General features: G+C 43.2%; 1 protein-coding gene and 1 long non-coding RNA gene across 2 annotated transcripts in view; one reads left to right on the top strand and one right to left on the bottom strand.

The window, feature by feature from the left end:
• LOC120398487 overlaps positions 1-18,496 on the bottom strand; it is an 84,830-nt gene extending 66,334 nt beyond the window's left edge. The window contains exons 1-3 of the long non-coding RNA XR_005594472.1: positions 18,394-18,496; positions 16,622-16,878; positions 4,208-4,342 (exon numbers count right to left, since the gene is read on the bottom strand). This is a non-coding gene — a long non-coding RNA (uncharacterized LOC120398487). The remainder of the gene's footprint in view (positions 1-4,207; positions 4,343-16,621; positions 16,879-18,393) is intronic.
• Positions 1-24,073, top strand: part of CPA6 (carboxypeptidase A6) — a 117,024-nt gene that overhangs the window by 61,186 nt on the left and 31,765 nt on the right. Inside the window, exons 3-6 of the mRNA XM_039525949.1 lie at positions 7,519-7,643; positions 13,712-13,826; positions 17,253-17,354; positions 18,258-18,362. Of these exons, the coding sequence (XP_039381883.1) occupies positions 7,519-7,643; positions 13,712-13,826; positions 17,253-17,354; positions 18,258-18,362 (447 nt within the window). The remainder of the gene's footprint in view (positions 1-7,518; positions 7,644-13,711; positions 13,827-17,252; positions 17,355-18,257; positions 18,363-24,073) is intronic.

Below are 24,073 nucleotides of genomic sequence, written 5' to 3'. Positions count from 1 at the left end.
GTCACAGCTAAATACAAGGTAGAACAGATTGTTTAGCAGAGGGGTTTTCAACCTGTAGTCTGCAGACCCCTGGAGCCTGCAGACTACATCTAAGAGGTCCACGAAAGGTTGTTGTTACCAGAGAACAGTGGTTTTCAACCTGTGGTCCATGGACCCCAGGGGGGGTCCACAGATTATGTCTAAGATTTCCAAAGGAGTCCTCACCTCTATTTGAAATTTTTTAGGAGTCCACAAATGAAAAAAGGTTGAAAACCACTGGTTTAGCATACGTAGTTAACACACATTAAGGGACCATTCAAGTTTAAGTGGCCCATTAATTCCCAGACCTGAAGGAGAGCACGGAGTAGCCCAAAAGCTTGTCTCTTTCACCAAAAGAAGTTGGTCCAATACAAGAGATTACTTCACCCACTTTGTCTCCTTAATGTCCCAGGACCAAAATGGCTACAACACTATTGTCTTGTAGAGGACACAGCAGGGTCTCTGGTTGTCCTACTACAAAACACTGTCCTTCTATCTCAAGCAGACATTCCAAAGGTGCTTGTGATTTCTATCGGTGAGCTGAGCATGAAACAAATGCAAATTTACCCCTTCTTATGGGTATGTCTACACACCAATTAAACATGCATAACTGGTCTATGCTGACCTGGGCTTGGGCTGCAGGGCTATAAAACTGCAGCGTGGATGTTTAGGTTCAGGCTGAAGCCTGGGCTCTGGGACCCTCTCCCCTTATGGGGGGGGGGAGAGCTGTGCTGGCCATCGAACATCTTTCATCGCAGCTGCATGCCCCAGCAGCACAGCTGGCTGAGCTGTAGAGTGAGGAGTAGTGGAACTGCAGTGTAACCAAACCCACTGACCCACTGACCTGACAAAAGCAAAGGGAAAACAAACATTTTTCTTTTAGTTTGTTGGGAAAGTTGTTTGAGGGGAGGGTGGGGGAGAGGGGTTTGTCTTTGTTTGTGTTTGTTTTGCAACTTGGGATGCTTGATTTTTGGGATTGTTCGGGCCGCCGGGCGTTTGTTTATGGCCGCCACCCACAGGTTGGGGTCATCACGTCCCACTGGCCGTGGTTGTTCACTCCTCCAGGCCGCTCGCTGCTGGCTGAGCTGAGCGGCCAGCGGCTGGCAGCCGCGAAGACCAGCAGACCTGGCAGCCACAGGTAAAACAACAAACCCTGCGGTTCGCCTGGGGCTTTCAAGCCAAGTGGCATCCACACTGATTTATGATTTCAAAAAAGAAAAGATTCTTGCAGCACCAGACAAGACAGCTGTTTTGAACCATGGTAGTCACTCACTTTTTTGCAGTAGCAGTGCGGTGGGTGGAAAGGCAAGAGATAACGTTATCTCTAGCTTGCTTCTTGCTTGCATATATATATACCTGCCCCTGGAAATTTCCACTACTTGCATCCGAAGAAGTGGGTATTCACCCACGAAAGCTCATGCTGCAAAACGTCTGTTAGTCTATAGGTGCAACAGGATTCTTTGCTGCTTTTACAGATCCAGACTAACACGGCTACCCCTCTGATACTTGATTTAAATGACTGTTCTTAACACTGACATTTCCTAAACAAGAATCATAATGTAAAGCTGGGCATCTCTTCTACTCTCTGTGGGTTGCTGAATTAGAAGAACACTGTTTTCCAGCACTCTTAGGCATACTCTGTTATGTTATATGCTTAGTTTCAGGAACACATAAATAAAAGTTTACCTGTACAGGAAGGTTGAAGGAGATGGGAGGGCTGTCAAACAAGCTGATAGGCTACTACATCTGATATTTTTAAAAAATGCAACTGGGGGAGAGAAAGAGGTTGGCACTGACACAGCCTATACTTTCCTAGGAAGAAGCCAGCTAGTTGCAATTCAGAGCAGGTTTTGAAAGGGTATTCTGGATCTAGGATTAATAGGATAGATTGGTGGCAAGAGTAGCCCAACAAGAAGGAAATCCTTTCTTACATGTCTGCTTACAGAAGCCTGGACTAAGAATTCCAAGCAGGGTACTCTTGGAGTTTGCTGTGTTTTTTATTTTCTTTAGTTTATCTTTTAAATGTTTTGGTTTCAACCAGAGCAGCATCTGAAGCTGATTGGGGCAGGGACTGCCTTTTTTATCAGTGTTTGTACAGGACCTAGCACAATTGGACCAATACGTGACTAGGACCTGTAGTCCCTATCACAATTCAAATGTCACTGTCTTTACTGAGTGAATAATACATACCGATTAATTAATTCCACACATTTTAACTTTCTGACCATGAATTGCCCTTGGGCAAACCACAACTTCCTCCGATTTATTATTCATTTTAGTTTGGCCTGTGGCTTCTTTGTCAGCAGTTCATTTTGAGTCTCCAGTACTGGAAACTGAGTTGGATAGCTTTGACTGGACACACAGACTACAGAGTGTTGACTGGATGAGCATAACTGTTAACCAGGTTTCTAGTGAGAATGCTCACCCTTACAATTCAAAACTTGCTTGCTTGCTACAGATTCTCCAATACTTGCTTAAAATTCCCTGTTTTTGCCAATATTCCCACTAGTAAACTTATTCAGAAAGTGAGCACAAGGGAGGCCTAAATAAACTGCCCCCAATTCACCATTACCTCAGAACTGCAGTAGGACATAGTTAAAGGTGTTTGCACTAGGGAGATGGCTTCAGTTCCCTGATCCTTGGCCACCCAGCCCCACTAGAGCAGAAGGGGACCCACTCTAACTTCTGCCACTGGTATAAGCTCCTTGGACAATATGCCAGTGAAGGATTGGGGGTGGAGGGTTCTGCTCCATCACATCCCTGCCTTGTGCACACCTACTGCCTAGAACACACCTGACCAGTTTGTTCCCTCCCTCCCGTATGCCAGAGGTGCAGAGAGACGTGGCTGGTGGTGGTGGAGTTGCCTCCTTTAGTTTTCCATCCCAGCTGAGTTCCCCTATACCAGGGGAACTTTCCACTGGGTATTTCCAGCACTTTTAAGTCCACTCTGCACCACTAAGAGACCTTAGTAGACTAGAGAATCCAGCACGTTGAAAGCAAATTCTTTAACAATTCAAATGAAAACTCACAATTTTTTTGCAGTATGTATCTAGCTTATTGACAGCCATTCTTGTCATCCTTCCAGTATTCCTCTGCGTCACATACCTCAGTTGATTGTCCACGGCCATCTGCTTTCCATTGCCCAGGATAAATTGAGAGTTCTATTGTTGATTTATAAACTCCTTCATGGTTTTAATCCAGTTGACTGATTGGAACAAATGCCACATTCCAAAGTGTTTTCCAGATAATTGAAGTTTAATTTACTTTCATCAGCTATTTATCTGATTTGGGACCCTTTTGGTCAATATAATTATTGAAGAACTACTTCATTTCAACCTTTATGGCCAGTTGCTGCTCTCCCCAAAGCCAACGACTTTCTAGCCATTTCTTTGTCAGATATTCTGGGTTGCATTTGTAAACTACAGCTGCTGTTCCATGGTAATTCTGGTGTAACAGATGGAGTTACACCACCCTGATTCTCCAACCGCTTTTACAAAAATATACAAGCGCACACAGGCCCTCCCTGGGGTAACAGAAGGGGCCGAAGTAACAGACCTAGCAGCCACACCCCCATTCCCTTCTGTTTGTCTTGCCCCTACAGCAGCTGCTGACATTGTAATCCCTGAACTGATCCTGGCTCTGCTGCTCAGGAAATTTAGACCGTACCTTGTAGGGGAAAGGATCAGTTGGTACCTTGCAGTTCCTAAGGCAAATTCTGAATGAGTTTTCAGAGGATAAATGCCTGCTTGAAAATGTACTTACTAACAAAGCTACTCAGTATAAATGCTGCTTTGCCTTCTTTGCCCAAGGAGACATTCACGCCAGAGGCATAGAGTGGATGCAGCTCCCTAGCGGAGTTCCAGACAAAGTAAGCATCTTATACATGTGTAGCTAGATGCTGTAGATGTCAAACCTGATTCTGATCTAACTTACACAAGGGTAAATCAGAAATCCACACAATGTTCCAAATTCAGAGGGGACATGATGGTGCTGGAATAAATTAAATCCTGATAAATCAGCATAAATGAGTGCAAGGGAGCATAAATGAATGTAACTTAAATACTGAGGGGGTAGAAGGGAAGGATTGTTGCAGGAAAAGCAACAAACAGGAAGGTGTAAGATAAAGAAGGAAAGGCTTAGTCCACAAAGTACATACATTGCATTCATAAAACACAGCACCTAGAAATACCTGGTTCAGGTGAAAGTATTCACCTGGCTCCCAAATGCGGAGGGGGGCTGGTTCCACTCTGTTATGTCAATGGCAAAACTCTTACTAGCTTCAGTGGTTTGATATTCCATGTTTTGGTGCTGTGCAGAGGTAACTCTGAAATAAGAATCAAGTCTGAATTGTAAAGCTTAGTAAGAAACTTTTTTTTCTTTCAAGACCCTATATGGTACCTGTTTCAAATCTTTCATATACATTTAGGTTTGTGATACTTATACACGTCTGTAAAAACAGATATTTTTTTAGGATACAATTGAGTTAAATTTTTATTCAGTAACTCTCAGAAGAAATATCTTTATTACAGGGTAAAACCTTGTGTAAAATGATACCAGTTGCAATAAAGCAGCAAGATCATTAACATGTTACAATTTCCCAGAGATTTGTGCAACTTGAACCTGCAAGTTATGTATTGCTAGTATTCTATTACAATTGGTACGGTGGTCACTGCAACTGGTTGAGTCACTAACTATGTAACACTTCTCTTTACCAGCCTCACTGAAAAGCAAACAAAGGAGAGAGTCTATTGAGCAGTTATTGTCTAATATATTAAATAAAGCTTTAATTACTTTTTGCCTCTTCCTGGTTGCCATGCAAGTCCTTACAGAAGTCCTAGAGACTCTCTCACACACCTCTTATCCTTTAATTGGCCCATTATCATTGCAACTAAGGACAGCTGGACAGGACTGCATTCAGAACCTATTGAATTCACAGGCCTCCTATGTGCTCACTCTCTAACGATGCTGGCCCTGATTCACCACTACCTTCAAACTCCACTTCTACATAGTAGAGAGTGGTGGCAGTAAGAGATGTTTTTTGGCTCATTTTTTTTGCACCAGACATAATATAGAGTTTAAAAGCTACCTACCAGGAGAGGAGTTGATGTTCTCATCCTCTGATGTCCTCTCCCAACACATTTGCAGAATAATGAATATAATACACAATACTCTCTACTGTTCACTTCAACAGTGGGTGTTGTCAGAAGAAACTCAACTCTGTTTGCAGGTGTTGGCAGGGCAGGATTTCTTCTGTCCTCTATCCTATAATTTTAATATGCTGCTACTGCAGCTTGGCCTTCCATTGTTTTATTAATTATTATTATTATTATTTTCAATCAGAGTATTAGCACATAGGTTGGTGTCCACCGTTCAGTGTTTTTCATCTGCAAGAAGGGAGAAGTCAGATTGCTACCTACTGACAGCCAGTCTCCCAGCACTGACCAAGTATAATACCCCACCGTTCGCTAAGGTGTTAATGCAAATCCAAAATGTCCTGTTTAGTCAGTGTATCTCTTGGGAGTTAAGTAATCAAAACATTTGGTGATTAAAATTCCAATGGAAGTGACTTGACTAAGTGACTGTGGAAATGGTCTATTTGAAAGTGCACTAAACAAATTAAATGTTGGTTAGAGTATGTGTGTGGGCATGAGCATGCACACTGATAGAGCACATAAATAAAGCAAGAAGAAAGAAACTCTATTGTTTTTGTTACTGGCAATAAATTACATAATATCAGAGGCATAAAAGCTCTTCACTAGGCCATTTTAACAGCTGTCATCACAACAATAGTTGTATTATGAACCTGACATTCCTCAGAGGCAGGGGAAACCAGATCCCATAATGATCTTATGGACAAGGAAAGGTTTGGTACCTGCAGTGCCGCACCTAATTCAATCAATTTAAAAAGTTAAACTATTAGTTAAAAAACTAGTATAGCAAACCATTACCTGTATATACTACAGAATGTATAAATAGACACAACTTAATCTGGAAATTAAGAGTAAATTATAATATTATTGGGCACAATTAACACCTTTCAGCACAACAAATGGCTCTTTGATCTAAAAACAAATCACAGACCTGGTTAAAGCCAATTGCTGTGTTAAGCATGTTTCTTTCAGGTTAACTGGAAGGAGCAATTCAATGCCCCTTCATGTAGTATTAACTGGAAACAAAAGGAGATTCCTGTCCAGGCCATGGGTCACATGGCAAAGCCAGAGCAGGGCTAAGCCAGGTGGTCTGAGGGATTTCCCTGGGATTGTGCCAAATGCAGGAACCAAGAGGTTCTTTGGAAAGAGGGTTGGGTGGGTGAGTGTGTTAGAGGCAGAAAGCCAGCAGGGAGGGAAGTGGTCATGAACATGACCCCGAGAGGGAGCAGAGAGACAGAACTTCTTGGGCACAGAACTGACTGGAGGGGCAGACTCGAAAATAGTGAGCAAGGAAACAGCTTGCTGTTGTTTCTACCTACTGTGTTCAGCAGAAAAGGACTTTGTTTATATTCTTTGTAAATAAACAGAATTGTGTCAAAGAATATACCTGACTCATCACTGATTTCTCCTCCTAGAGGAAACAATCCCACAAGGCCCCAAATATTGGCTAACCACTTGGGACAAAAGGGGTAACAGTGCTAAAGTGCCCAGAAATAAAATATACCACGTTTCTTTTATACTTAGAAAAAAAATTACACATTAATTTGGAGGTGCAGACACTTACACTTAGGTATATGTTATCTTTCTTTGATTTTGTAACCTTTCTATTTACATTTTTTTTGGCAATGTAGGACTCTTCCTATCTACCACAGCACCATCTAGATATTGTCATTCAGCACTGAGCTAGGACTGCATCCTGACCATACACTCAAACCACAGATAACCCTTGAGTATGAACACAATCTTACCTATTTTACAGCCCCATGCTAACCTAATCTGCACTGAAACTTGTGCTGTATTTCTGGCATATTTATTACCAAGTGTCATTGCAGAACTTTATCATACACTTAATACCCCATTCATATATTTTTGAACACTTTCCATTTCTCCTCCATTTTCTTTCCTTGCATTGACCTATTGAAAAATAAAAATGAAAACAGAAGTTGCTGACCATAGGGAAGCTCATACAGAGGGAATGTGCAAAATTTTGAGGGATTTTGACAAGAAATGTACTATATAATGTATAGAAAACTGATACAGAAAAGTGGTGGATATTTAAACATCTCTTGGATTATGATGCCAGGTAATTCAGACCAAGAAAAGGTCAAAAAAAATTGTTAAACTGAAAGTGAAACATTTTTGTTTCAAAAATAAAAGTTTGAGTCATTCTCTAACTACTGTAAGTAGGTAGTGTTTGACCAGTGCACTAAGCAGTAGTACTCCAGCAATGCTAAATAAACAACAACATGCCATATTAGATACATAGAAGAAAATTACAATCATGCTAACTCCTGGATTTCCCCACCTACACTGAATAAATATGAATTACAGGTTGGTTCCTGCACTACAGGTGGACCTGTGGCAGCCCAGCAGCATCTTCCACATCTCAGAGGGTACAGTCACAGACGTACATGTTCCAGGGAACAGTTCACAAATTCTGCTACCCTACCTGCAACAAGCAAACATCAACTACACGTAAGCTTCCATTTCCCTTTCTGCGAGTTATCCTGGTGGAATGTGGGATCTGACCTCTAATGAAGGTTTATGTCTATAATACCAAGCGTGTTTCAAAAATACTGTTACAGCACAGCATATTTTCAATTTGTCTGACAGGTAGCTAGATATTCACAAGAAGACAGTCATTTTATGGAATAACAGAGTGTCTCACAGGCAAACAGTTTAATTAAATGGCCGCCTTCCGAGTGCAGACTAGTGTCTCTAGAATGCATTAAAATTGTATCTGTTGTGAGAAATATGGTAATTACTGTTCCCATTCTATAGTCTGCTTTGCTTGTACATACACTTCACAGGAGTTGGGTCTGCTTATAAGTATACTATAAATGAGAGAGCTCACATGCTTCGTTAATTATATAAAGGAATACACTGATTTGTTTTATAGCTCTGTTCTAGTCACAAAATATAGGTCACGTAGAACAAAGACTGAATAAGGATCACATCCCACAAAAAGGTTTTTAAGTATTCAGGAATGTTTCAAATTGTATTGATCACACTCTTCATGTAGAGAGAAAGGGTGATCTTATGGTTATGGCCTTGATTCAGCCAGGCACCTACGTTACATATATGTAACTTTAAGCACGAGTAGCCCTCCTGAAGCCAATAGACTACTCACGTTCTTAAGCGTGTGCTTAAGTAATTTGTTGAATCAGGTCCTATATGGCGGTAATTGTATTTATCTCAGTGTGGATAAAATATTAATGTTTGTAAAGCATACAAACAAAGTAGTATGCTTTGACTGGAAGTCACTGTCAGTATGATTATTTCTTATAGATTACAATGATCTCAAATTACTACATTTGTAGTCCTCAAAATAAACGCAAATTTAAAACAATTAAGTATGCAGGTCTAGTAGCCTGAGATTAGAGCTGTTTTGCTATGGGCCCTACACTATGGCAGTTTTGCTTGCATTTAAAAATGAGATGATTATGTGATTTTTATAATTATGTTTAACTTTTATGTTACATTTTTATACAGGAATTGACATGCCCAGTTTCTTGCATTCATATGCCTGCTGCTGTTCCTTGTCTCAGCAAAAGTCTATTAAAAAGATCCACAAGTATTGTCATTGTCATCAAAAAACTACTTTAAAAAACATTATTAATGTTGCAAAATCAAGTACTCAAAAGTCAGGAAATGCCGAACTCATCCCTTCTGCCTATGCATTATGATACGGTCTTTAATTACATAGAAATATAGGGCTGGAAAGGACCACAAAAGATTATCTAGGCCAGCCTCCTATGCTGAGGCAGGACCAAGTAGACCTAGACCATGCCTGACAGGTGTTTGTCCAACCTGTCTTTTAAAATCCCCTATGACAGGAATGCCACAATATCCCTTGGGAGCCTTTTCCAGTGCTTACCTATTCTTATAGTTAGAAAGATTTTCTTAATATCTAACCTAAATCTCCCTTGCTGCAAATTAACCCACTACTTGTCCTACCTTCAGTGGACATGGAGGACAATTGATCACTGTAAAGAGCCCTTAACATATTGGAAGACTCTCAGGTGCCCCCTCTGTCTTGTTTTCTCTAAATTAAACATACCCAGTTCTTTTACCCTTTCCCTGTAGGTCAGGTTGTCTAAATCTTTTATTATTATTTTTGTTGCTCTGCATTCTGGACTTCCTCCAGTTCGCTCACATGTTTCTCAAAATGTGGCACTCAGAACTGGACACAGTATTCCATCAGTGCCCAGTAGAGTGGGACAATTATCTCCCATGTCTTACATATTATACTCCTTTAATACACCCAGAACTATATTAGTCTTTTTTGCAACTGCATCACATTGTTAGCTCATATTCAATTTGTGATCCACTATAATCTCCAGATCCTTTTCAGCAGTACTACCACCTCGCCAGCTTTTCCCAATTTTGTAGTGATTACATAATATTTTTCCACAGGACCTCTGCCTCATTCAGTGTAGAGAATGGATAGTGTTCACTTAATGAGCAGCTGTTAAATATTTTGTTCCCCTTCCCAATTCTCAATCCCAATTTCCTTGTGCAACTAGTCCTAGCCTCCCACATCCCCCACAGGCCCCCATTCCTAGTGACCTCACCCCATCAGTCCCAGTCTATCTACATCCACCAGCCCTCAGTCCCAGTCTCCTTGACCAACCAGTCCCGGTCTACCCCCAGCCCTCAGTTCCAATCTCCTTGCCCAACCAGTCTTTGGACCATTCAGCAGCAAAGCTCTATGAAATCTCTACTTAGTATGTGTGAAATGATACTTTTTCAAAAGGTTTATAACTTGACCTAAATTGGGCAGATTTTCATGGAAACCTCAAAAGGCATATCCCTGATATGGCACAGGTCACCCAAGGGCCAGATTTCAAGTCTCTGCTCCAAAGCAGGCAGGCAGGCCAGATTTTTTTTAACATGGTATAAAAAACATGGTATAACAATGTATTTGACACTAGTCTGATTCTAAGCCCTGGTTTACACTGGGGGTGGGGAATCGATCTAAGTTACGCAACTTCAGCTATGTGAATAACGTAGCTGAAGTCGACGTACTTAGATCGACTTACCATGTCACCGATACCGCGGTGAGTCGACTGCTGCCACTCTCCCGTCGACCCTGCCTGCGCCTCTCGCGGCTCTGGAGTACAGGAGTCGACGGGAGAGCACTCAGGGGTCCATTATCAAGTCTAGATTAGACACGATAAATCAATCCCTGCTGGATTGATCGCTGCCCGCCGATCCGGCGGGTAGTGTAGACATACCCTAAGAAGCAACTTAACTGCTGGCTAAAACTTTCTAAAAATATTCAGCCTGAGGCAGACACCTGACGTAAAATTTCAACCAGAACAGTTAAAATTTGGCAAAAATATAAGCAAGTGAAAACAAAGTCTCATAATGGGACATGTCAGGCGACTTTAATAGGCAGTGAGCAAGAGTGCTGATCGATCACTTGGCTGTCGATAAACCCTCAATGTTTAGTAGTAAGACTCAGATTGCTCATTCTTAGGATAACTGGAGTTGGCAATACCAGGATTCTTCAAGCTTGCAGAATTCAGCTTGCTAGGAGGATCATTAGCTTTCCTGGACTGTGCCGGGTACTGACAGGTGGCACAGCAAGAACGTGCATCCATTGCCGCCCAGTGGTTCAGTTCTTAACTGATTCTGAACTGGGCAAGGCTTCTGTGCAGTCAGCCAGCACTGTTGGGGTCTTCAAGACCAGGGCCGACTCCAGGGTTTTTGCCACCCCAAGCAGCGGGGAAAAACAAAAAAACAGCCACAATCGCGATCGGCGGCATTTCACCGCTTTCTTCTTCAGCAGCATTTCAGAGGCAGGTCCTTCCCTCCAAGAGGGACTGAGGGACCCACCGCCAAAATGCCGCCGAAAAGCCCGACCTGCTGCCTCTTCCCCTTGGCTGCCCCAAGCACCTGCTTGCTGAGCTGGTGCCTGGAGCCAGCTCTGTTCAAGACAACCCAAGCTGCAGCTGCTGCGCAGATCAAACAATGATAAACGTTGTTGAGAAGTGCCCGTTAGCCAGATTCAACAGGGGTTCCGAGAGCTCCACTTGGCCACTAAGAATGCTATTGTTTGGCTCAGCAAATGTGCAAATAAATAGGCAGTATTACCAGCCCCATCTATAATACATAGTTTTATCTGACCCTTTAGTTTATGAAACTCTTATTTAGCTAGCAATAAGATGGCCATGAAAATAGACTATGCACCAGATCAACTTTTATTGAAGAGTCTCTGTCCCAGGGCCCACCACACCAGGGCACCATCAAGCAGCTAACTTCTGCAATACAGGCAAGTCCTGCTTCAATTTCTCCTTCTTCAGTCCCTGTAGTCACTCAAGGTGCCTATCCTTTCTGCCACAGACTAAAGGCTATATCACTGCCAGGAAAGGAATGAGATCTCTCTCGGAGTCTAATAAAAGCTCTGTTTCCAAGCATCATTTATTAATATAAGTGCATCCATTCAAAGGACTCTTAATGTGAAACAGTTCACAGACCCTCACATAGCTCCTGCGAGTGGGCTCCCCATTGCGTTCCATACCCCAAGCCTCCTTTGCCCAGGAATCCTATCTCTGCTGAGCTTCTTCAGAATCACTCTCTTCTATGTTCAGCCTGGCCCTAGCTGAGTCGGATCTTCCCTTTTAACTAGGGGCTGCTACACGAGCCTTTCAGTCACTAGGATTCCCTAGTTCCTGCCAGTCCTGTCCCACCAACGCTCTCCAGTTCTTTCTCTGCACCAGCTCTTCCCCACAGCAGCTCCCAACTCCTGCTCTGTAAGGGGTTCATGCAGCTTGCTCCAGAGAACCTTCTTCATCTCTTCCACTCCCTCTTCCTCCTCCCACCACTACCACTTCCTGTCTCTTCTTCCTCCTGATCCTAACCAATGCCTGAAGTGTTATAGATACCAAGTGCCTTCTATGAGATCCCACTTGCAAGCAGCTAATTAGTCACAGTGAAACTGGATCTGTTTCTTCTGAAAGGGACCGGTCACCTTGTGACATGCTCTTGTATCTGCCATGTATAGGTTGACTATTCAGTCCCTGACATCTGATTGCAATTGAAGTTAGAGCCCTGGGCCACAATAAGTAAACATAGTATGTGCTCACTGAAAGTAAATAAGAGACCCTATAGTGTATTCTCATTCTGAGACACAGAAATCTATACATGGGGAGTTCTGTTTAAATCCACACACTTCAAGATGAACAAATAGGACTTGATCCTGAAAGGTGCTGAACGTTCTACCCAGGATTCAACAGAGCAGATGACTTCAGCTGGATCACTCATATGCTTAAAGTTAAGCACATGCTTAAGTGCTTTGTTGGCCTGGGCTCAGAGTGCTCAGAAAATCAAGGCTATAACCCTGGAATTTATTTAAAAATATATGACTGTAAAAAAGCCTTCAATCATAATTATATATATTACTTCCCTGAGGTATTTATTTGAAGAACATAAGTAACCATTACTTTGGTACACATATTGATATGCTGATTACATATTAAAGGATATAGTTAGAAGTTTATGAAATTAGTAAATAGAGCGTTTCTTTTTTCTGCATTAATCATTGCTACTTTAAGAATTAAAAAGATTGAGCATCATCCTCATTTTATAAAAATGACACCTGGGGGCATTAGTTGCAATGCTAGAGCAACTCAGTTCGAGAGAGTAGCACCACGATTCTCAAAATCTGATTCTGTTCTTAATTTTACACTGACATAGCATATCGCCACTGAATTCAGTGAAGGTACTCCTGATTTAAGCTATTGTATGATCAGAATCTGGCCCTGAATGTTTGAGATCACAGCACTGCACCATGTTGGATAGACTTCTTTCCATGAGTTAGTGACCTTTCTATGCTATTCTTTGGTCTTGGCAGAAAAATAGAAAAGCTTTTTTCTGCATTTCTCTTTCAATACCAGCCCCCTCTTGCTGTCTATGTCTAAGTGTGTGACCGTATATTTAGGTTACATTACACAATTTTTGTTTCTCATTTTTTGCTGGAAACTTTTAGGAGGACTGACTGCAAGATGAATATTTCTTAGAAGAACTGTAGTATAACTATACATGATAAACCAAGGAAAAATTTACACATTCATTTTTGCTTTAGATGGAATATTTCCAATGCCCAAGTCTGATGTTTCCTTGTTGTTTTGTGTCTGACCCCGGTATCTATATGTATGGTTCAGCACTTTTACATGGAGAAAAAACATAGGCTTGCATATTTTGCACATATTTTTCCAAGTATAAAAGTAAGCTGCAAGTGCTGCCATACAAGCATAACTTGAATAGGCTAAGTTGTTTACATCATTCTGTTTCATTCACTGAAAAACAAGCTGCCTCCATTTTTTAAAGTACTGTTGTGTTTCAAAACAATTGGACTACTTATTTGGCAGCATGTATTCTAATAAGCCTGCAAACTTTTATTGTTAAAATAAAAAAGAATGATGTAACATCAGCACGATTTTACTGTGGCTGTATTTCTCTTTAAATCTGATATTTATTTTGCACTGCACTCTATTTTATTCATGCCGTTTAATAATGCTGCTTTCTTTTTAATCTAGGATCATCATATCTGATCTACAGAAAGCGATAGAAAAACAAAGTCATTTGCGATCATGTAGGAATCGTAGATCAGTACCAGGATACAACTATGAAGTGTATCACTCACTGGAAGAAGTATGTCGAAAATGAAGATGGTGTCTGTTATCTAAACTCCTATCTATCTATTTAGAAGTGTGTTCTGATCCTGATGAATAGAAATGCTATTAAAAATTAAACATACATATTCATTTTCAGCAAGTTTTCTAAATGTTTTATATAAAATACAAATATAGACTCTTTAAAGTTTGTTTTTAAATCCATTATTATTTGCAATATTTTCTTTCAAGGTTTGGCATCTCAAAAAAGATATATTGGAATTGGAAAAGGTACAAAGAAGGGGAACAAAAATGACCAGGAGTATGGAACAGCTTCCATACAAGGAGAGAATAAAAAAAGACTGGGACTGTTCAGGTTAGAAAAGAGACAACTAAAGTGGGATATAATGGAGGTCTATAAAATTATGAATGGTGTGGAGAAAGTGAATAAAGAAGTGTTATTTACCCCTTCACATAACACAAGAGCTGGGGTAACCTGATGAAATTAATAGGCAGCAGGTTTAAAACAAGTAAGTACTACTTCACACAATGCAGAGTCAACCTGTGAAACTTGTTGCCAGGGGATCTAGTGAAGGCCCAAAGTATAACTGGGCTCAAAAAAGAAGTAGGCAAATTCATGGAGGATAGGTCCATGAATGGTTTATTAGCCAAGATGGTCAGGGATGCCAATCCATGTTCTGGGTATCCCTAAACCTCTGACTGCCAGAAGCTGAGACTGGATGGGTCACTCAATAATTTCCCTGTTCTATTCATTCCCTTTGAAGCATCTGGTGCTGTTGGAAGATAGGATACTGAGCTAGATGAACCAATAGTCTGACCCAGCATGACTATTCTTACGTTCTTCTGTTCCTTTTCCTTTTTAAAAATGTAACTAATTACCCTTAGAAATTTCTTTGTTTTAAACCAGTCACTGTTAATATGACTTTGGGTTAAATTCTTTTGACTTCAGAGTCTGGGGCATGGTTACCTTATTCACATTAGAAGTCTCATTGAAATCCACAGGTCTACTTGTGATTAAAATTTTCTCACATGCTTAAGTGTTTGCAGGATGGGGTCCAAAGAGATAAAAGTACTCAGATAATAGTTCCTCTACTAAGGGCCCAAGCCTGCAAGCTTTCCATGTGAAGAACTCCCATGGATTTCAGTGGACCAATAGAGAAATAAAGATAGACACTGGTTGTATTAATTAAATTATTATTAGGAGCCAAATTCACTCTTATACAGATGAATTATATCTTGATATCAGTAAGGTTTGTGACAGAGTCCCACATGACATTCTCATAAGCAAACTAGAGAGAGGTGATCTAGATGAAATTACTATAAGGTGGATGCACAACTGCTTGAAAGACTGTACTCAAAAGTAGTTATCAATGATTTGCTGTCAAACTGGGAGGGCATTTCCAATAGGTCCTACACGAGTCAGTCCTCGGTCCAGTACTAGTCAATATTTTCATTAATGACTTCGATAATGGAGTGGAGCGTATGCTTATAAAATCTGGGAGGGGTTGCAAGCACTTTGGAAGACACAATTAGAATTCAAATGATCTTGACAAATTAGAGAATTGGTCTGAAATCAACAAGATAAAATTCAGTTAAGGCAAATGCAAAATACTTCACTTAGGAAGGAAAAATTAAATGCAAAACTGCAAAATGGGTAATAACTGACTAGGCAGTAGTACTGTTGAATGGGATCTATGGGTTATAATGGATCACAAATTGAATATGAATCACAATGTGATGCAGTTGCAAAAATAGCTAATCATTTTGGAGTGTATTAACAGGAGTGTCATATGTAAGACACAGGATGTAATTGTCCCACACTATTCGGCACTGGTGAGGCCTCAGCTGGAATATGTGTCCACTTCTGGGTGCCATGTTTTAGAAAAGATGTGGACAAATTGGAAAGAATCTAGAGAACAACAAAAATGATAAAAAATATTTAGAAAACCTGACCTATGAGGAAAGGTTTACAAAACTGGGCATGTTTAGTCAGGAGAAAAGAAGACTGTGTGGGGAGCTGATAAGAGGACAGTGGTCAATTGTTCTGTACGTCCACTGAAGGCAGGACAAGAAATAATGGGCTTAATCTGCAGCAAGGGAGATTTAGGTTAGATATTAGGAAAAACTTTCTAATTATAAAGGGTAGTTAAGGTCTGGAATAATTGTCCAAGGAAGATTGTGGAATCCCCATCACCGGATGTTTTTAGGAACAGGTTGGACAAACACCTGTCAAGGATGGTCTTCTAATTTACTTGGTCCTGCCTCAGTGCGGATGGCTGGATTAGATGACCTCTCTAGGTCCCTTCTAGCCCTACATTTCTATGATTCTGTGATTCTATGAATCTCTCACTGAAGGCAAAGGGAATGTTCTCTGAGTAATAACTTAAGAATAGGCTCCAAGGTTTTAAAATTTCTGCATATTTTCTTGTTACAATTGTTTTTTTTTTTAACTATGATATGGCCTGTTGCTTCTCCTCCTCTGAAGCTATGCGTGCAGAGCCTCTTCTGCATCTGGCCCTGAGACATTGAGTAGGGAGAGGAATAAGGAAAACTCAATCCTCCCATTTGACAATGTGCATGCAAGTACAGAACCTAGTGCTGCCGGTGCAGAGGGTGTTAGCTAGAGCTCTGTGAAATCCACCTATGTCAGTTTGCACTGGAATCAAAACCACTGAGTTCAGTTTGTGGGGATCTACAGCCCCTGAGGTTTAGTTGCAGTATCCTATCCACTCACAGCAAAAAATGAAACTGTTGACACTAGTGTCTTCTACCACTCCCCTCCCTTCTCCCAACAAGCCCGTTTCCCATCTTTACCTGATGCCATCTTCCAGAGGGGAGATTTCTTTCTCCATTCAGCTCCTAATGTCTTTAGGGAATGTCAGTTGGCCTCACAGGGGGAAGCTACCTAGATTGCTTCTTCCATACCACTGCTTGGTGGGGGGGGTCTTCAAGGTAGACAAACTCCCTTCCAAATTCTTTGTGATTTCCAAGGGCGAGGCTAGCGGTCACTTTGTTGTAGTGAGCTGCCATCAAGGAGGAATTAGAGGGAGGGAAGACTGGACATGAAGTTTCTGAAGAAGCAAGGGGGGGACAAAAAGGTCTAGAGCATTTATTAGAGCACAGAGATAGTACAAATGAGAGACCAAATCAAAAACCACACTGAGGGCCTAGTCATAGTAGTAAAAGTAGTAGTAGAATAGCACCTATGAACCCTATTAAAGGCTCCGGGCCCCAGTGTGCTAGGCACTGTGCAGACATGGAACAAAACAGACTGTTCCACTCCCTTCCCCACATTGCTCACAATCTAAGTGACAGACAGGACACAGCTGGAAAACAAAACATATTCCTGACAGGTCTCACTAGCCTTTTTTTCTCCCTTCACTTTAATATCTCTTTCCCAGAAATGTTAATGACTGAGGCAGCAATTTTATGTCTCTATTTTCAGATTCAAAGTTGGATGTATCGTCTGAACAAAACCCATTCAGATCTCGTTCATATGTTCTCTGTTGGAAAATCATATGAAGGGAGACCTCTGTTTGTACTAAAGGTAAAAATTAAATAGTTAAAGCAGTTATATCTAACACCTGAAACCAAACTCAAATACCTATTCCACACAGCATATTTATATGAGAGGTTCTAAGCACCTACATCTCCTAATGAAGTCAGCAGGATTTGTGGGAACTCAGCACCACTCTGGATCAGACCCTTAACAATGCAATAACCTGTGAGAAAATAGTTCACACATTAGAAAGTTAAGAGTCAAATCCTGCTGTCTTTACCTCTGCATGTATTCTCTTTGCAATCTACTGGAATATTTGTGTGAGTAAGGCAAGCAGGATTTGGCTTTAAGAGAGTTGGAAAGTGCTGTGTTTATAGCTGACTTCTAGAATGAGTACCCTCAAGGATGGATGGACCACAAGAAACCCTGGACCTCTTCTGAACATTGTGCCACACATAATTCTTGTTGAGCTGTTGATGATGAAATGCTGGGATTCAATGCTTAAAATTAACCAAAGCCTACAAAGGAAAAGTTAGTACTTCTATATGTTTTCCTTGCATCCTTTCCCACTTATTTCTTAAAATTTGGTTTCATATCACATGCTGATTTCTGGAAAAATCTTTAAATTATTCCCCAAAATACATTATTCTAGCCCTACTCCAAGTGGCATATAAGGACTTATTTCTTCAATATAAGAGGAGCTGATAGCTCTGACTTTTCCTGTTATTTTTTCAGTTCTCCAGTTTGTAACCTTGAAATGATCTGCATGGATGATACCTAGAATTCCCATTCCAAAATAACAGATCTGTATCTCTTTTGTAACTGTTTACAAGAAAAGTTCAAAATGTCTATTGTAGCTAATTAACTGTGTTCATTTCTACTATTGTTGCTCACTAAATGTCAATAAGCACTAAGACTTGCTGTGGTAATAATGAATATTTACTTTTTTAGTTGGGTAAAAGATCACGGCCTTACAAGAGAGCTGTCTGGATAGACTGTGGCATTCATGCAAGAGAATGGATTGGTCCTGCCTTCTGCCAATGGTTTGTAAAAGAAGTAAGTTTTCAATGCCTTACAGTATTTTTACCTTAGAGCAGTGTTTACCAAACAGTGGGTCATGACCCACAAGTGCATTGCAGGAAGATTGTAGATGGGTTGCGGGCTCAGTGCAGAGGGGAGACCCTTGTGCGGGAGGAGTGTTAGAGAGTTTGCTCACCCTACATTCAGCCCACAGCACAAAGCTGGGTGCAGTTCCCTGCTCTGGGCATTGCAACCTGGCATGTGGGGTCACAGCACCACTCAGATTTAGTCTGGCCACCATTCTGTCATAATGGAGGGACAGCCAAGCCAAATCTGAGTGGGGCCGTGACCCCTGCATGCAACCTTAGACAAAGCTAGGTACACATGATAAAAACATGCCCTACATGTATTGGCAGAGATTTGGAATGGGAGTCTATTGAGAATGCCCACACTATGGAGACTGATATGTTGTCAATGGTCCAGATAAGTCAATGCCAGGCCCAGCACTAACCTTTGTTAGTAGTGTATTGCAATCTGGCAATATCCTTGTCCTTGAAACTTAGCCTGAAAAAGACAAATTCATCCCATGTGTAATTCAATTGCAGTGAGTGGAGTAACACCAGGGATGAATTTGGTCCAAAATGATGAATTCTGGATTGTCTGAACACACGTCTCATTAATTTCCCTTTGCCCCCACCCCACTCGATGTTTTGTTCACTTAAACCTTGATTTATATGGAGTCTAAACATCACATACATACTCACAAATAAACTCCCATTCCCTTAGTCATTCTTCAAACAATGAAGCAGGGAAATTAAACCAATTAAAATTCAGCATTTCATTTGCCTGCTCCAGTACACCAGTATTCTTTTTCATGTCGCCACTTACTCTCATTTTCACTCTGGGCTCAGTTCAGACACATGACAATTTTGCAAGATTTTTATTTAATGCCTAGAGTCTTACCTGCCAAATGCTAGTCACTTTAGATCAGCATGATTTATGGAATCAAACAATGCTCAAAATCCTTCATACACAAACTATCCTAAACTACTGCTGTAACTTTGAGTGCAAGTGTCTTCCTATTACACACATTTTCCTCTTTCCTTGATTCTCCTCTAAGCCCACATTGTAGCAATGTCTCTTACTCAGGAAAGCTGCCTCTGGTTTTCCAACCTATCAGCATTGTGGTAACTCCTGATCCATGCCCTGTAGACTTCAAGAGTATATTCACTGCAGTGCTAACTTGGGCTCTTTCAGTTCTTGGGGCGGCATGCCACAGGGGGCGCTCTGCCAGTCACCGGGAGGGCGGCAGGCGGCTCCGGTGGACCTCCCGCAGGCGTGCCTACAGAGGGTCCGCTGGTCCCGCGGCTTCGGTGGAGCATCCGCAGGTTCGCCTGCGGGAGGTCCACCGGAGCCGCGGGACCAGGGGACCCTCCGCAGGCACGTCTGCGGGAGGTCCACCAGAGCTGCGGGACCGGCAACCAGCAGAGTGCCCCCCCGCAGCATGCCGCCATGCTTGGGGCAACGAAATGGCTAGAGCCGCCCCTGGTCCTAGCGATATATATGAGGAAGCGCAGCACCAGTGAGGACATGGTAACATGCATATGGCTTTGCAGTGTTGCTACTCATAAGTAGGCGCCAATCACCTGAGTTTACTGTGCAGGGAAGGCATACTTTAATAGGACTCTATGCTAGTATAATAGTTTGCAAGTACAGAGCAGCCTGCAGGATTGGGATCCAAGTCCCAGTCTTGAAATGAGGGAGAAGAGGGTGTAGCAAATAAGCAGTGTGAGGCACTCCCTCAAGTGCCTGTCTTTTTCATTTAGCGCTTTAAATTCATTTTGCGGTTAGGAAACTAGGACAAGGTTTCTTTTAAAGTCCACAGCAGGAAGTAAGATACATAATTTTCTGCCTGTTATTTGAGACCGTTGAAGACTAGACTGCTTGCATCATTGTTTCACTAAATATTTAACATATGCTTTCTGTGCTTAATTAAAAGCACAGATCAGAATTTACTTAGAGTAAATGAATGTATGAATGTGTCTGTCACTCTTTCTCATGCATCATATTTGTTCACATACTGCATTTCTTCTATCCCCCTTCTTCAGTGCAATGTGTAATCCCAAGTTTTAGAAAAGCACAACAGGAAAGGACTCCATTATAGTCACAGTTTCTGGCCAGAGTAAAGAAAAACAAAAAAATTATGAACTTGAGATATTTGGTTTGGGATGTCATTTTCCCAATAAATGATTAGCCATTTTAACTAGAGCTCCAGAAACATTCCAAGTTTCAAGATGCTCTCAGCTCTTTGCAATTTTCTTGTGTTAGCATGTCCTCTCTGTAAGGGTATGTCTACACTACAAGTGTAGTTCGATTTAACTTAGGTCGAATTTGTGGATTCGACCTTATGAATTCGAATTTGTGTATCCACACTAAGGACACTAATTCGACTTTGTGAGTCCACACTAACGGGGCGTCGACATTGGAAGCGGTGCATTCTGGGCAGCTATCCCACAGTTCCCGCAGTCCCCGCTTCCCATTGGAATGCTGGGTAGAGCCCCCAATGCCTGCTGGGGGAAAAATGTGTTGAGGGTGGTTTTGGGTAATTGTCCTCATTCAACCGTCACTCCCGCCCTCTCTCCCTGAAAGCGCCGGCGGGAAATCTGTTAGCGCACTTTTCTGGTCAGTGACAGCGCGGACGCCACAGCACTGCGAGCATGGAGCCCGCTGCGATCATCGCTGCACTTATGGCCGTTGTCAACTCCTCGCACCTTATCGTCCACCTCTTCCACAGTCAGCTGCTGAGAAATCGGGCGAGGAGGCTCCGGCAGCGCGGTGAGGACATGAAGTGTGAGAGTGGCACAGACCTCTCACAAAGCACGGGATCCCGCGCCGCGGAGATCATGGTGGCAATGGGTCATGTTCATGCTATGGGACAGCAATTCTGGCCCGGGAAACAAGCACGGACTAGTGGGACTGCATAGTGTTGCAGGTCTGGGATGAATCACAGTGGCTGCGAAACTTCAGGATGCGTAAGGGCACTTTCCTTGAACTGTGTGACTTGCTGGCCCTGCCCTGAAGCGCCAGGACACCCGGATGCGAGCAGCCCTGACTGTGCAGAAGCGAGTGGTCATAGCCCTCTGGAAACTTGCCACGCCAGACAGCTACCGGTCAGTAGCGAACCACTTTGGCGTGGGCAAATCTACCGTGGGGGTTGCTGTGATGCAAGTAGCCCACGCAATCGTTGACCTACTGCTCTCAAAGGTAGTGACCCTGGGAAACGTCCAGGTCGTCATAGATGGCTTCGCCGCGATGGGATTCCCAAACTGCGGTGGGGCTATAGATGGCACTCACATCCCTATCCTGGGACCGGCCCACCAGGCCAGTCAGTATATTAACCGAAAGGGCTACTTTTCAATGGTGCTGCAAGTACTGGTGGACCATAGGGGACGTTTTACCAACATCTACGTCGGGTGGCTGGGCAAGGTTCATGACGCGCGTTTTCAGGAACTCTTGTCTGTTTAGACGCCTGCAGGAAGGTAGTTTCTTCCCGGACCACAAAATAACTGTTGGGGATGTGGAGATGCCTACAGTGATCCTCGGGGACCCAGCCTACCCGCTAATGCCCTGGCTCATGAAGCCCTATACAGGCGCCCTGGACAGTGACAAGGAGCTCTTCAACTACCGGCTGAGCAAGTGCAGAATGGTGGTGGAGTGTGCTTTCGGACGTCTCAAGGGGAGATGGAGGAGCTTACTGACTCGCTCGGATCTCAGCGAAACCAATATCCCCATTGTTATTGCAGCTTGCTGTGTGCTCCACAATCTCTGTGAGAGCAAGGGGGAGACCTTTATGGCGGGATGGGAGGTTGAGGCAAATCGCCTGGCTGCTGATTACGCTCAGCCAGACACCCGTGCCATTAGAAGAGCCCAGAGGGAAGCGCTGTGCATCCGGGAGGCTTTGAAAGCTAGGTTCCTCAGAGAGCAGGGTAACCTATGACTGTCCAGTCTCTTTACAGAGAAGCTGAACCTGCCCCTGTTTCAGTTACTATTGACTTTTTTCAGCGGTTACATACCCCGTTCACCAGGTTTCCCCCCTTCCAACAGACGTTTAAAAATAAAGTTATTGGAACATTTTTAATTCACAAACTTTTCTTTACTAACGAATTCGCGTTAAAGGGTTCAAACAGGGATGCAGACTGTGGTGGGTACGGTGTGCAGTGATGTACAGACCGCTTCTACACTCGAGGACTGACAGGCTCCTGCTCCTACAGCGGTCTCTGGGGGGAGGACGGTTACAGGAGGTGTGCAGGAAGGGTGGGTTTGCAGGAAGGGGTGAGGGGTGTGTGGGAAGGGTGAGTAGGTGTAGGGGGATGATGGCTCTGGCTGGGGCCCAGGGCATCGGAGAGGTTCATGGCTAGGGTGGAAGGGCATGGTAAGGGCAGCCTGCCTTGCCATTTGTGGATGCCAGGCGCTCGGACCCTGGGGCAGCATACACCTCCCAGACTGACCTGGGGCAGCAGACACCTCCCAGAGTGACCCGGGTGCCTAGTGACTGCACTCTGTGTGTGACCTGCTGTTGATCCTGCCCCCATGTCTGTACCCTGGTAATGGTGGCTGTCCTATGCAATTAACAAACCTCTATCTCCCCTTCACACAAAGTCTTCTGCAAAGAAACATGACGGAAACAGTAATGAACAGCAAACTATTTTTAATACTCAACTACACAGTTGGGGGATGAAACTGGGATTTTGGATTGGGTGAGCCAGGAAGGGAAGCAATTCTCATACTTTAGGGAATGAGAGCTGTTTGGTACATGAGCGCTCTGCTGGGGTGGAGTGACAGTTTTCATGGCCCCTAGCGCCCCTCCTTCTTGTGATTTTGGGTGAGGGGGGGACAGGACTTTGTGGCGGGGGAGGGCGGTTGCAGATACAGTTCAGGGGGGCTCTCTGCTCCTGCCTGCGGTCCTGCAGAACATCCACAAGGCGCCGGAGCGTGTCCGTTTGCTCCCTCATTAGTCCAAGCAGCGTTTGAGTCGCCTGCTGGTCTTCCTGCCGCCACCTGTCCTCCCGTTCGCTGTGTGAGCACTGCTGCTGAGAGACGGTCTCCCTCCACTGGCTCTGCTGGGCCGCCTCGGCTCTGGAGCAGGCCATCAGTTCAGCGAACATCTCGTCCCGAGTCTTTTTCTTTCGCCGCCTAATGTGCGCCAGCCTCTGTGAGGGTGATGCCGGGGCAGTTCGGGAAAGAGCCGCAGCTGTGTGATGGGAAAAAGGAAGTGATTTCCTTGCAAAGATACATGTTTGCGAACACTGAACACAGTCTACTCAGTTTCTGTGAACAAGACCATACAGGGCACCTATCTCATGTGCTCTCAGGACAAGTTCGAATTTTCGGCATTCGCTTTCATTGCCTGGGGTCTTGCACTGGAGATCAGACAAGCGGGGCGGGACAGCAGAATCCGTGTAGCAGCCAGGCCTGGTAAGCCGTAAACTTTAGGCTGCTTAACAGTTAATGGATAGCAGTGCCCTCCTGCTGCAGGCAATCTGGAAAGCATAAAGTCTGACCCTGTTCCAGCTCCTCGCGGCTGTCCCCGGGAAAGATCCCTGTATGCTTTTCCTCTGCAGCCTCCACCAAGTGGCTGTTAAACGACGGTCATTGTTATGCAAAGGAAAAGTCAAGCATTCACAATAGTAACATTACAGTAATTCCCCTAATTAGATGCAGCAGTCTCCGAGCGAGATCACCCTGAG

This window comes from Mauremys reevesii, linkage group 2 (genome assembly GCF_016161935.1).
Source record: "Mauremys reevesii isolate NIE-2019 linkage group 2, ASM1616193v1, whole genome shotgun sequence".
Lineage (NCBI taxonomy): Eukaryota > Metazoa > Chordata > Testudines > Geoemydidae > Mauremys > Mauremys reevesii.
Note: the sequence above shows the minus strand (reverse complement) of the source record. Positions and strands in the feature narration are given on the sequence as shown.